The sequence below is a fragment of the Seriola aureovittata genome, chromosome 21 (genome assembly GCF_021018895.1).
Source record: "Seriola aureovittata isolate HTS-2021-v1 ecotype China chromosome 21, ASM2101889v1, whole genome shotgun sequence".
NCBI lineage: Eukaryota > Metazoa > Chordata > Actinopteri > Carangiformes > Carangidae > Seriola > Seriola aureovittata.
The window spans coordinates 14023599-14036435 of NC_079384.1; the positions used below are offsets into that span (position 1 = coordinate 14023599).

General features: G+C 42.9%; 1 protein-coding gene across 4 annotated transcripts in view; it reads right to left on the minus strand.

Annotated features, from left to right (window-relative positions):
* usp54b (ubiquitin specific peptidase 54b) overlaps positions 1–12837 on the minus strand; it is a 59535-nt gene that overhangs the window by 15169 nt on the left and 31529 nt on the right. For all 4 annotated transcript variants that reach the window (XR_008826268.1, XM_056366066.1, XM_056366065.1 and 1 more), the window contains 7 exons: positions 10493–10598; positions 6673–6819; positions 3242–3391; positions 2719–2911; positions 2307–2489; positions 1710–1929; positions 192–578 (listed from right to left, as the gene is read on the minus strand). Coding sequence is in view for 3 of the 4 variants with exons in the window: in XM_056366066.1 (XP_056222041.1) it covers positions 192–578; positions 1710–1929; positions 2307–2489; positions 2719–2911; positions 3242–3391; positions 6673–6819; positions 10493–10598 (1386 nt within the window). In the remaining variant the exon portion in view is untranslated. The remainder of the gene's footprint in view (positions 1–191; positions 579–1709; positions 1930–2306; positions 2490–2718; positions 2912–3241; positions 3392–6672; positions 6820–10492; positions 10599–12837) is intronic.

The window sequence follows — 12837 nt, forward strand, 5'->3', positions numbered from 1 at the left end:
ACGAATGTGTTCATTGATTGATTCGTTGTTATGATACACGACTGCTGGACCATTTGTTGTTGTTAATGTCACATTTGTATTTGATGCTGATAAAGTGAAACTGAACAGAGAGAGAGAAGCGACAAAGAAAGAAGATCAACAACAGAGACAGAAAAAGAGGAGACAGTAATTGTTATTTGTGAGTTTCCTACCTGTCGGGGCTGCTGCTGTTCCTCTCACTGCTCTCGTAGCCACTCTCCATCCTCTGAATCAGACGTGGCTGGTGCTCCACCCCTCTTAGAGGTGGAGGGGCAGGGGGACCCATCGTCTGCCCGCTGCCCAGAGACCTGGGCTGCCCGACCAGCCCAAACCCCGCCTCCAACTCCCCGATCTCCCTCCCTTCCACCTCTTGCAGCCCTGGCTGTGTGGGTGGAGCGGGTCCCGCCAAGGGGAGGGAGTCCTGGGGCTCCGGAGGGAGAGAGGGACCAGGCAGGGTGTTGTAGCCCAGAGAGGAGCCTCGCTGGCGGGTGAAGATGCTGTCGATGTTCAGGGCCTCTCTCCTGGGCCTCCAGGTCGGCCTGTAGCGGCTTCCAGAAGAACTAAAGAGCAGGTGAGAAGTATGTTACACAGGATGTTACATGATTTCAGGAGTGGTGAGGATCCTGTCATATCACACTCAAATACAAGTTCCTTGACTTTTAGAAACCACTTAAGAAGGTGCACATCACATGTATCTCTAAGAAAGTAGAATAACTCATTTAATAAGGTAATCAAAAAAGTAAAAATACATGACCTACAAAATGATATAATTACAGTTCAGTCAGGACACTCACATAGAGCTTGAACCATTTATTGCAACAATCATATGCATTTTAGTTTGGTGGTGTGGCTCTGCTCAAAAAAATGATAGGACACAGACTGAGATATACAACATCCGATGAACATAAACACATATGGGAAGAAACATTCAAGATCCACAGCTGAATTCACAATCTAAGTGCTAATCCAGGCACAGGGGGCGGAAGCAGATTGAAAACAGGCAGTGGTGTAGTAGTAAAGATGTAGTGCTTATATTCAGATACTGTAGAAAGAGTACCAGATAATATGGGTAGTGTTCGATGTTGTGGTTACATATTACTGGACAGTATGAGGAGCATGTGACAATAAAAGGACTACCTTAACTCACGAAAGGTTCCATTAATGAACCCGCTTGTAATGAGTTACTCTCAACCCCTGAATTTTTTATAAAGTTTTATTTGACCTTTATTTAATTTATAAATGGTAGCATGACAAATAATCCTGTAAAAATACCAGAGGTGGTAAGTAACTTTAGTAAGTAAAAGTCAATTCACTGAACTTTACTTGAGTATATGGATTTTATGCTACTTTTATCTTCTTGTAAATTTTTCCAATATTTCGCAAAAAAGCAACAATTATAAAAACGCTTATAAAAGTAAAAACAGAACTTTGCGTAGCAGAACTTTGGTTTTTCTTCTTTCCTCCCTCATGAATCATTTCACGGACCCTCAGATTTATCTTGTGACCCTTCGGAGGGAGCCCGACCTCTAGGGTCCACTGGACTAAACGTAGTCTACATAAAGTATCTAATAATAGACACAACAGTGATGATGCATCAGTATTAACAATCTAATAATGTACATGTTTACATGGTCTGAATGTGAATTCATAGGCAGGGTGTCTGAAGTCCATGTGTGTCAGTGGTGCAGTACCTGGACTTGCTCTCACTGCTGGTGCTTTCATCCTCCCAGTGGGGGCCCCCGACCCCTCCCTCACAGCCCCCTACTCCTGACGAAGAGGAGGAGGACAGGGGACGAGAGGAGGAGGAGGAGGAGGTGAGAGGCCGGCGAGAGGAGAGGAGGAAGACAGCCGTCTCCTTGTACTCCTGCAGGGGAGGAGAGGGAGGGCGGGGAGGACCCTCCACCGCTGACTCTGAAAATGGGAGAAGAGGAGGAGAAAGAGAGAGAAAGTAAATCCAATAACATTTTTTATTTATCCCACAGGGGCCAATTATGTAGGCAACAGTGCAAGTAAATATGAGAATAACCACTAACGAGGCACATAACCTGAAGAGTCTGCAGTGATGAAGCACAGGGACAAAGAGCTCACTTCATTTCCACTGATATATGAAAACTGACCTTTGTTTGCTCTTCCTTGTACCTACATCCTTTAGCACTTTATCTTACTCTCTGAAAACATTGTGCTCACTTGTGTATTTACAGTTTTGGCGCTTCCAAAGCGTCTTGACTGAAGGAGCAGCTGCACTTTGTGAGTATGGATAAGTTTGCTTCAGGACTTCCCAGCATTACCTCTGGCGTCAGCACCGTGCGGTGGTGTGCCGATGTCGTAATTACAGACCACCGTGGTCTGGGATTCACAGGAGAGGTGGCTGCCCGTGGACTGGTGGAGAGGTCGGCTACGAGAGGCGCGGTGACTCGAGCTGTCCGTTGAGGAGTCGGTACGAGTATCGCTGGATATGGACGGCTCCCGACCTGAGAGAAAACAAAAGAAAAAGAAATGACCTTTTAGTTAATCCTGCATCTCCATATGTGTATAGTCAAAGGCAGGAAAAGAAGTTCAGTCTCTGCAGCATACAGAAGCACAGGCTGGATTATAGGGTTGAAGGTCAGAGCTTTACAGCTATAACCTTGCATGCCCCCGGATGATAAACACAAAGTAATCTGATCTGATCTGTAGCAGAGTGTGTCATCTTTGCTGTACCGGAGTCTTCGCTGTCGTAACCAGCCTTGCTGCTGCAGTGCTGGAGCTCCAGCTGCGGGTTGGAGCTGGTACAGGGGTTGGGGCTCTCCTGCAGTATCACCGGCGTCCCACGGGGGTCAGCGTAGAGCAGCAGCAGGGGCTGATAGTGGCCTTTGATACAGCGAGACACCACGTCCTTCCACTTAGGGCCGATCTGGAGGTGCAGCAAGGGAACACACACACACACACATACACACATGAAGACATATGTATTTTCCAGCTTTATAGCACATAACTCAAGCTCAAATATAAAGTAATACAACATAAGACCAGTTTTAGCACTGAGACCTGCACTAAGATTTAAACAAAGAAAGGGATTAAACCTTAAGCACAGAACTGACCGTGCAGCACTTAAACTGACATACAGCATAGTTCCAGTTGTGCCTGCTCTCGCTGCTCTCACAGGCGCAAGTGGAGAGGCAGCAGATGCTGCACAGTGCACCCTCCCCGTGTTGCAGCATGCAGACTCCAAACTGTGTCTCACCTCTTTGACGTGGGCGTCGTCGAAGTACATCCACTTGCGTATCTTGGTCTGGAAGAAGAAGGTGGAGTAGTGCTTGCCGTAGTAGCACACCATGCCCACCAAGTAGAGCTCCGCCTGGCGAGCCCTCTCCTCTGTCACACGGTAGAACAACTACAGAGAGAGAGAGAGAGAGAGAGAGAGAGAGGAAGAGGAGGGAGGGGAGGAGGAGGAGACAGGGAGGGAGGGAGAGATGCAGGGAAGAGAGGGAGAGGTGTGCAGTAAGGGGGGAGGAGATAGAGACAGAGGAGTTAATGTGAATACAAGCACATTTTTGCTCACCTAGTATATATGCTGTATGCAGTAATACCTCACATACTGCCTTTTCTAAAACTCTTCACTTTTCTCTCCTTGTAAACTGCACACACGGTACAGTGCTGCATAAATGCTGCAGATTTTTATGCAGAAATTATGCACAGACCTCACATTGATGTCTCAGTAAGGTCAGCTGCTGCAGACAACACTGCTGCTTTCTGCACGTTTTACACAAAGACCACTGTGACATAATTACTGTATGTTAACATAACCTTCAAAATAATCCTATCTCGCTGTATGTTGATGTACTCCATCTTTGCCCGCTGCTGAAAAGTCCTATGTGGTTCAATAGAGGAAATGACAAACTAACAATTACTGTAAGTATTGATTACTTATTTTTAGTCAATTATAATTAGTCTACAAAAGGTCACGAAATAGTTTCCAAGTCTAAACCAAAACAACGGCCATAACGAAAAATACAAACAAAAAGATAATCAACTGACAATAATGAAAAAACAAATCCTTACATTTAAGAAGCTGGAACGAGTGAGTGTTCAGCATTTTTACTCTATAAATGACTTAGAGTAAAGATGAATCAAAGAAAATTGTTATTTATTGTAACAGACTCATTGTTTCAGCACAATAATCTAATCTAAGGAGAGAAAGGACATAATGGAGTAGCAGGGAGGCAGAAAAGAGAGAAAGCAGATGCAGAAGACTGACAAAAGGAGACAATAGGACATACTGGATGCAAATGGATTCACTTTTTCTGATCTAACAACTACACAAAAGCAGCAAATTCAATAGATTAAGCCTCCGATTCTCATCTAACAACTAGCTTCCTCTCACAGCAGTGGGATGAAAAAAACGAGAGTAACGGCAGCAGGCGGAAGATAGAAGACAGAGGAAAGAACTTGACTCACTATAACACATATTCATATTCACTGATCCATTATTCATACATATCACTTCAGAATGCGGCTGGAGATGTTACAGTGGCATTAAAATGCATCAACATTACTCAGTCATGACACGGAGAATCAGGGGTCAAACACGTGTGTGTGTGTGTGTGTGTGTGTGTGTGTGTGTGTGTGTGTGTGTTAGGGAGGTGTGAAAACTGCAGCAGGAGACGATCTTTACAAGAGTAATGAAAGTAGGGTCAATAGTGTGTGTTATAATTTGTTGTTTTTCCGAGTGTGCTGGATAAAAAATTGGTTGGGTCACTTATTTGTATTCTGTATTTGTATTTATGTATTTGTACTGTATGTGTTTCTGCACATATATTTGTATTTTGAAACTGCACACGGTCCTTGCATTCGTACGTGTGTATGAGTGTGTGTTTGAATATGTTTCTAGGTATTTGTACCTCTGAGCAGGAAGTAATGTTTCTCTTGTAACTGTTTCTTTGAGAACTTCATAGAAAATCTGAGATAAAGTAAAGTAGGTGGGAAGTTCAGCCCTGGGACAAAGGATTCAAATGGATTTAATGTATTTACAAATCTAGGAATAAATGTATTAACCCTTTTAACTCTCTGGACAAATAATTACTAATAACTATCCTAGAACACATATAGTACCACTCTCATGCAAAGTGATGCAGAGTGATGGCTTTTCTGACCAGCCAAGGCAAGTTGTTATGGTACCTTCAAATGGGAGTGTTTACGAGAATAGTGTTTTCACATATTGAAAATAACTAAGCAAGGGTAAGCCATAAGCCTAAAAATGAAAGGACTGAAGAATGCAAAGGCAACAGTAGTACAGTAGTATTTCTTAACACTAGAGAGGGTCAGCTGGTAAATCAGTCCGTGTTATTTGAATAAGATGTCAGTTTAACACCAAACAGCTAACGTGAACATGATTCCCAACTGAATGAACAAAGTGAAACTTAATAGCAGTTCAGTCAGATTATTAAGATAGCTTGTTTTTTTTTTTTAAAACCATATTCACTGTTTTCCTCGTGAACTACAACCCTTACTTGGTTGTATGTTTTCTCTGCTGCCGAACATCGTCTCTTGTCGGGAGCGGGTGGTGGTGATTGTTGCTTTACAAGAGCTGCGGCCATTCTTGCGTTTACAAGATGAGAGGTTATAAAGACCTCCTCTGAGCAGCGCTACATCTTCAGAGCAGATTGAAGGCTACAGTGAGTCGCTATCAGAAAGTAATGAGATGGTCCAGGGCTAGCTGGTTAGCGTGCTAACTTCAGTAGAAGTGAAGACGTGATAGAGACAAGAGTTATCCATGCAGTTACATTTCACCACTGGAGACAGCTCTTGGTGAGTAAAGGAATGAAGTTTGATGCTGAACTCACAACGTTTCTTCTAGACTGCAAGTTAACAACTGTTAATGCTAACGCCGGCTATGTGGCATTAGCAAAACTTACAAATAGCTCCTTTAAATGAAAACAAGACTTAGAGACTAGTCATGCTAACAGCAAAGTGGTGCTTTGGGCTAAAAGCTAACATCAGCATGCTAACATGTTCACTAAAACAATGCTAACACGCTGATGTTTTGCAGGTAATGTTTGTTAGCACACTGTTACCATGTAAGATTAGCATGATAGCATGCTAACATTTGATAATTAGAACTAACACAAATTAGTTTTGCACATATTTGGTCATAGGCCATTTGTATTTGAGAAACACAGTGAAGGGGTGGCCTGATGGTGCTAGAAGGAAAGTCAGGGACCCCCAAAGTCATTGGGATTCATCATCTGGAAATCATGAATGTTTGTGGCAAATTTTAGGACAGTAATTGTGGACCACAGAACTAGACACTGCACTCCCCAAAGCCCTGCCACCAGAGAAGCTAAAATCTGGTACACAAGTATTTTTACAGTTTCACAGTCACATTTTCTGTTGTCAAAGCCTCAAATTTAAAAGGAGCCTTGTGAGCCACTTCAACAAACATTTGTGATTTAAAATTTCTGACTACTGACATTCATCTTACAGTTACAAGAACCTCCGGCTCATTGTTATACACTGCACAAAGGTCTGTTCACTGACAAATATAGAGCATTGTGTCTGTGTGTTTGCGTCAGCGTTTGTGCGTACTTGCTTGCCTGCTCACATAGGCATGCATAACATATGATAATGTGATAACGAGTGTATTATGTGTGTGTAATGTGTGTGAGATCCCCTTACATCTCCCAGACGAAGGCAGGTCCCCAGGCTGTGTATGACGTCTTCTGCCAGGTCAGAGTGGTCTGAATCCCACACCAGCCCGATGGACACAATCTCTGGCGAGTTCATCAGCACCCGGCGGATACGCAACACCTCCCCACAGTTACTCTGTGAGGGAAGGTGGCAGAGAGGGTAAAAAAAAAAAAAAAGGGAGAGCATGTGATCAAACATGTTTATTCATCCTGTGTTAGGAGGCACAGAGTGTGACAGCGGTGCAACCCATTCCTTTATTTGGCAGTGATGAACACATGCAAGCAAGCAGATACACACAGGGATAAAGTGAACAGTAAGAGAATAAAAGAATGGGGGCCAGAGATAAAAGGCAGGAGAAAAGAGATGATGAAAAGACTGTAAGAGAGAACGACAGAGGAAGAAGCACTGTGCTGAGTTGTATTTGTCCCTTGGGCCTTCTGTTGAGTTCAGAACCGTGTGTTCTGAATCCTTCCTTTGAGTCATGACCCACCGCAGAGCTGGTGCACACACACTCAAAAGCCTGCACACATGCACACACACGAGCATGCACACAGTGCTGGCGGAGCGGGCTCGGAAACAGCCTGAGAACACCCTGGCAACCAGACACTTTGCCAAACACACAACACACACACACATACAACACACACACACACACACACACACACACACACACACACACACACACACACACACACACACACACACACACACGCACACAGAACTCTCCCTTTGTGGGCGGCGGGCTGTCTTGCGCTGGCACCAGAGATGGCAGGAAGGTATTTTGCCAGGGTCTGCTTCTCAATTCTCAGAAAGGGACACAAACACAAGCCAGGGAGCAGCAGCCAAACAGCACAGCACTGAGGCACAGGCTATCTGTTAGTTTAGGACACGTTGACGGGACACATAGTCTCAGTTTGCTCTCTGTGCTGTCTCACTGCTGCGAACGGCCGCTGACAACATCATTCATCAAATGATCGTACAAACAGATTCGCTCTGCCTCATAATACAACATTGATCGGTGCAGTCTCATCTCTGAATATTTTATATGCAAAGATTTCTTTTCTCTTTTTTTTTTCGGCTGTGGCTATGCAGACCTTTCCGAGAGAGCGTGAGTTATGTAATTGTGCTGCTGGTCAAAGGATACTGTAGGTTTGCAGAATGCTGATAGTGGCATACTCCAGAGCAAAATGAAACAACTTTAGGAAAATGTTTGCGCTTATGCTTCTTCAACGACTCACACAGCACCGAAATAAAGAGACAATCCCACTTTTATCAGTGTAATGACAGCTGAGGAGGCAAATTGCTGATGTAGGACAGATGAACAGTAAAACCAGCATACATCTAAACAGAGGTGGAAAGTGAATGAGTGCATTTATCGTAAAATCATCCTTAAAGGATGGTTGCAATTTATTGCTACTTAGGTCTTAGTTTTGTAGTTTTGGCCATCATCTCTTCCAGTCATGATAACACTGTACCAACCCAAGTTATTGGGATCTGGGGACGTGGCAGCATCACTAAAACAAAGTCCGATTTGTCAAGAAATATGAGCGACAGATTGCAAACAAGCCAACAGTTAAGCCAGATTATAGAACAAAAGCAGTTTGAGTGATAATTTTATAGTTCTCCTCTGATTTTTGTTCCAAATAAGTTTGGCTAACCTGTTCATGTGTTTAAAACCTGCCCGATCAGCCTAGCTGCTGGTTTGTACCATTTTTAGCAATTACCAATTAACTTAGCGCGTACAAAGTTATTATGCCGATAGGAATCAAGGCCAAATCTACAAAAACAAAACCCAAAGGCTTGTTTCACAAAACCGACAAGCACTGTTATCATGCAGAATGCAAATGATGGCAGTGTCTCATTTCCAAATAATTGTTGCTTGCAAATTGCTGATACAGGGCTCTACAGGGCTCTCTCATGCTCATGCCTGGGAAATGTGTCAAAATGAGCTGGAGGGCATTTTCTCACAGTTTGCATGTCTCAGATTTAGTGAAAAAGGCCCCAGGTTATAAAACAAGTTAAATTAATCTTTAAGTACAATTTTGAGATACTTGTGCTTGCTATTTTATACTTCTATTCTACTTCCATATATTTGAGAGGGAAATATCCTACTTTTTACACTTCTACATTTATCTGAAGGTTATAGTAAGTAGTTACTTTGCAGATTGAGATTTTACATACAGAACAAATGGTCAGTTTATGAACTACGATGCACTGCTGCAGATTAAACTACTTAGCAGTGAATAAAATCAGCTTAAAACAGCTACAGACTGCTCTAACATGAATGTAGCATAATCCAATATGTTTGATACTTTAAGTTCATTTTGCTGCTTATACTTAGAGCACCTGAACCACATGGCATTTAATGTCAATCCCAGCTATCATCAGTTTCTGCTGCTAAATCCTGAGTAGGACATGGATATATGTTACATCACTTTTTCCAACAAAGCCCTGCCCACTTCTAACACAGACGGAAACAGAAATCTCTCATGTGAAATAAACAAAACTGATCTAATTTTGGCAGAAAACTGTGTGTTTTCATGTAGGATCTTACCACTAACAGCTAACTGGGAAAATAGATGTTCATGGCCGTCAAGTACTTTTACATTTTAATATTACTTCTTTCACAGGAATAAATGTGGTAATTTTCTGTATATTCAGCTAATTAAATTCATTTTAATGTAACTCACCAAATTTCAAGTACCCAAAGATTGTGCACACGCGTTCTTCACACTTTCCTGTGTCAAGTCTTTGGCACCAAGCAAACATCTTCACACTCTCCTATCTTCATTCTGGCACCTACTGTATCTTCCAGCAGCCTCACTCCCATCCAAATACCCTTACTTTGTTTGAGCAAAGCCCAAGGCGGTAATAACAAAAGATCAGCGCTGCAAGTGATGGAAGATAAACACAGGCAGGTTATGTGACTCCCGCAGGACTGCGCACACAACGTCAGCGTTTGGACCATGAATAAGCTAATGTCGTGTTCATTAGTGTGGTTGTGGTGGTGGTGTGTGAAGAGAGGGGCAGCTGCTTGACTATACCCAGAGAGGAGGCGCTTTGTGTAGACACCTTGGCAGAGAGGGGTGGGTGAGAGGGGCCAAGCTGGATCTATTCGGCCGCAGCACTTTCCCATGTGGCAACAACACACAAACCTCCAGAACAAAGGAGTCATACGTTCCTCTATCCACCCCGTTCACTACCTACACCTCTCTTTCGCTCTCTTTTACCACCTTATTTCTTTCTCTTACTGTAATCTCTTCTCACCTGTGTACAGTATATTTGAGGCTCATCACCACAAAATACCCACATTTTTTTTTAGGAGGATAATGTTGATTTGAAACAATCTGTCCTGCTCTACTTAGCGCTCTTTAGTTTCCTGCTGCAAGAAGATGATGATCACCATGGTTTACTGTACAGGAGGTCGATGAGGACAACTCAGAAAATGTTTCCGGTTACAGAAAGTGAAGAGAAAAATGTGAAGGGAAATGCAAATGAGCTGATGATTATGTAACACAGACCCACCAAGAGAGAAGGGGAAAAAAACAAACAAGACCTGATGAAACTACCAAAGTGGTTATGCTGCAAATTATATTTTTTAAATCTAATTTTCAGTATTCAGCTTTCTGCATTATTGATGTTTTTCATACATTCATCTTTTACTATTAGAGGGAAAAAAAGAAATTTGCATTCTTTTCCTTTTCTTATAAACAAACCTCACATTGTATTACACTAAAAGTGAAAAAAGCAAACACGTAACAGTGTCGAGTTGCTGAATGTGCTGTGTATACACTGTGTATACTCTCACAGGGCAGTTGCGCAGGTCTCCCATGTTGCTGGCGTTGCGGAGCAGTTCCCCAAACATGTCCGGAGTGGGTTTGTCTCTGCACTCCAGCATCCTCACTGCCTGGTTACTGCAGCATTAGACACACACACACACACACACACACACACACACACACACACACACACACACACACACACACACACAACAATAACAATAACAACAATTAAACCACACAGTCTTTGAATCACTTCACGGTCTGCGTTTAGATACCGATGCTTCTGATGAACAACACACCGAATAATTCAAGAATTTCTTCAGCACACCACAAATAAAACAATTGTCTGGTCCTGTATATTGCTTAGGCAACCATTAAACACATCTACACCGACTCTGAGTCAGTCCAACAGGCATTTTCTCATCTGCTTTAATAAATAAAGGAAAATGAAGGAAAAGAAAAGAAGGAAAAGTAAGGACAAATCTAGATTATACAGACTGTGGACAACAGTAATTCTGAGCAAATTTCTAAATCCTTTCTGGTATTGATCTTTGACCTTGAGCTGAAATAACAGTATAGCGTAGTATAACAGTACAGTATAAGATTATTATTGTTACAGTTACTAAAGGAGAAGTTCATCACCAACTAGAATCATTTGATGAAAAAAGCTTCGCTACTGAAGCAAAACTATTTTTGAGACAATTTCCTTCGGCAAGGCTTAAAGCAGCTGCATTTATCCCTTTTAAGTACAATTGTCCTCTGAAGGACAAACTCAAATATACATCATTATTTTCTGTGAATACCAAATGAACTTGTGAGAGCTGCAGTTCGGTACCATGTATGGGATTATGTGTGCAATGAATCAGCATTGTTTTTCCCAGTGAAGTATTCCTTTAAGAATAACGATTTTAAAAACCATCCAAATCTCTCCCCCTCCCTGCTCTCCTCCCCTGTCCTCTCCTCTCCTCTCCTCCCCTCCTCTCCTCTCTTCCTTTCCATTTGCCTGAAATGAACTCAACCTCTTCACTCGCCTCTCTCACTCGATTTCAACCCCTCGCTCACCCTCTCCTCTTCAGATGCACTGGCAGGTGCAAAGCTAAGAAAGCAGAGAGAGCAACAACAAGTACAGCCAGGAACACATGTGTTCTTTTGTTTACTTACGTCTCAATTCTGCTTGAACCAGACATTTGTTTTGTCTTTTTGTTGCCCTCTGATTATCTCACTCATGTTGACTTTCGCATATTTGACTATGGTGACTGTAAACAACAGGCTCCACTAAAGGTAACTAGAATTACCGCCTTGTGTTTGTCACTGTGATCTTGACCTTTGGCCACCAAAATCTAATCTACGTTTGCACCAAACTTGAGGATATTTCCCTTGAGGAGTTCCTGAGATATTGTGTTGACGAAGCTTCGATTTGAAAATCAGTTCTGAATTCGATTTAGAGCCTTTTTCTGATTGGTTGGTTTTGTTGCAACATTTTGCTTAGTCAATTTGTAGCCGCGCTCTGATTGGTCGGTTTGTAGCCGGGTTCTGTTTGGTCAGTTTGGAGCCTTATTCTGCCTCACAAGGCCAAAAGTATTTTGTGAGGTCACCGTAACCATGACCTTTGACCTTTGACCTTCGACCACCAAAATCTAATCAGTCCATCCTTGAGTCCAAGCGAATGTTTGCAGAAATTCCCTCACGGCGTTACTGAGATATCGCATTCATGAGAATGGGACAGACGGACGGACAACCCAAAAACATAATGCCTCCGGCCCTGGCAGTCTCAGGCACGGAGGCATAAAAATAGTTTGGCAGTGCTAACAGGCACAAACACGGAGCGGTGGCACCGCTGTGGCCCACAACTACCTTGACACAGTATGTTTATTTGTACTTTTGCCCCCCATTCATCCCTCTATTTCCTCTGCCGTGTTCCATTTCCAAAAGGGAGATGGAGTGATATATCCTCTTATTTCCCTCTTGTTCACAGTCTTCCCGACCCACTGTTCCACTTATAGATTTATGTCGCCCCCTGGGTCTACTGAATCAAACAGCTGATTGATTACTTTCCCTGTTCCTTAATTCATTGACTCAGAGCATGTGCGATTTTTATGTAACAGCTCTGAGGATGCGCACATGCTTCCTCTGTGCATGGATTTACCTGTTTGTGTGTGTGTGTGTTTGTGTGTGTGTGTGTGTGTGTGTGTGTGGTTGTGTGTAGGCTACCTGAACATGGGAGAGACAATATGCACAAGCTCACCTGCTCTTGCATATGCATGAACATACACATGCGTGTGCATACTGTGTGTGTGTATGTTTATACATGTGCATGTGTGTGTGCGTGTAATTGTGCTCACAGTTCAGTGTTCAGCGGGGACCCGTGCAG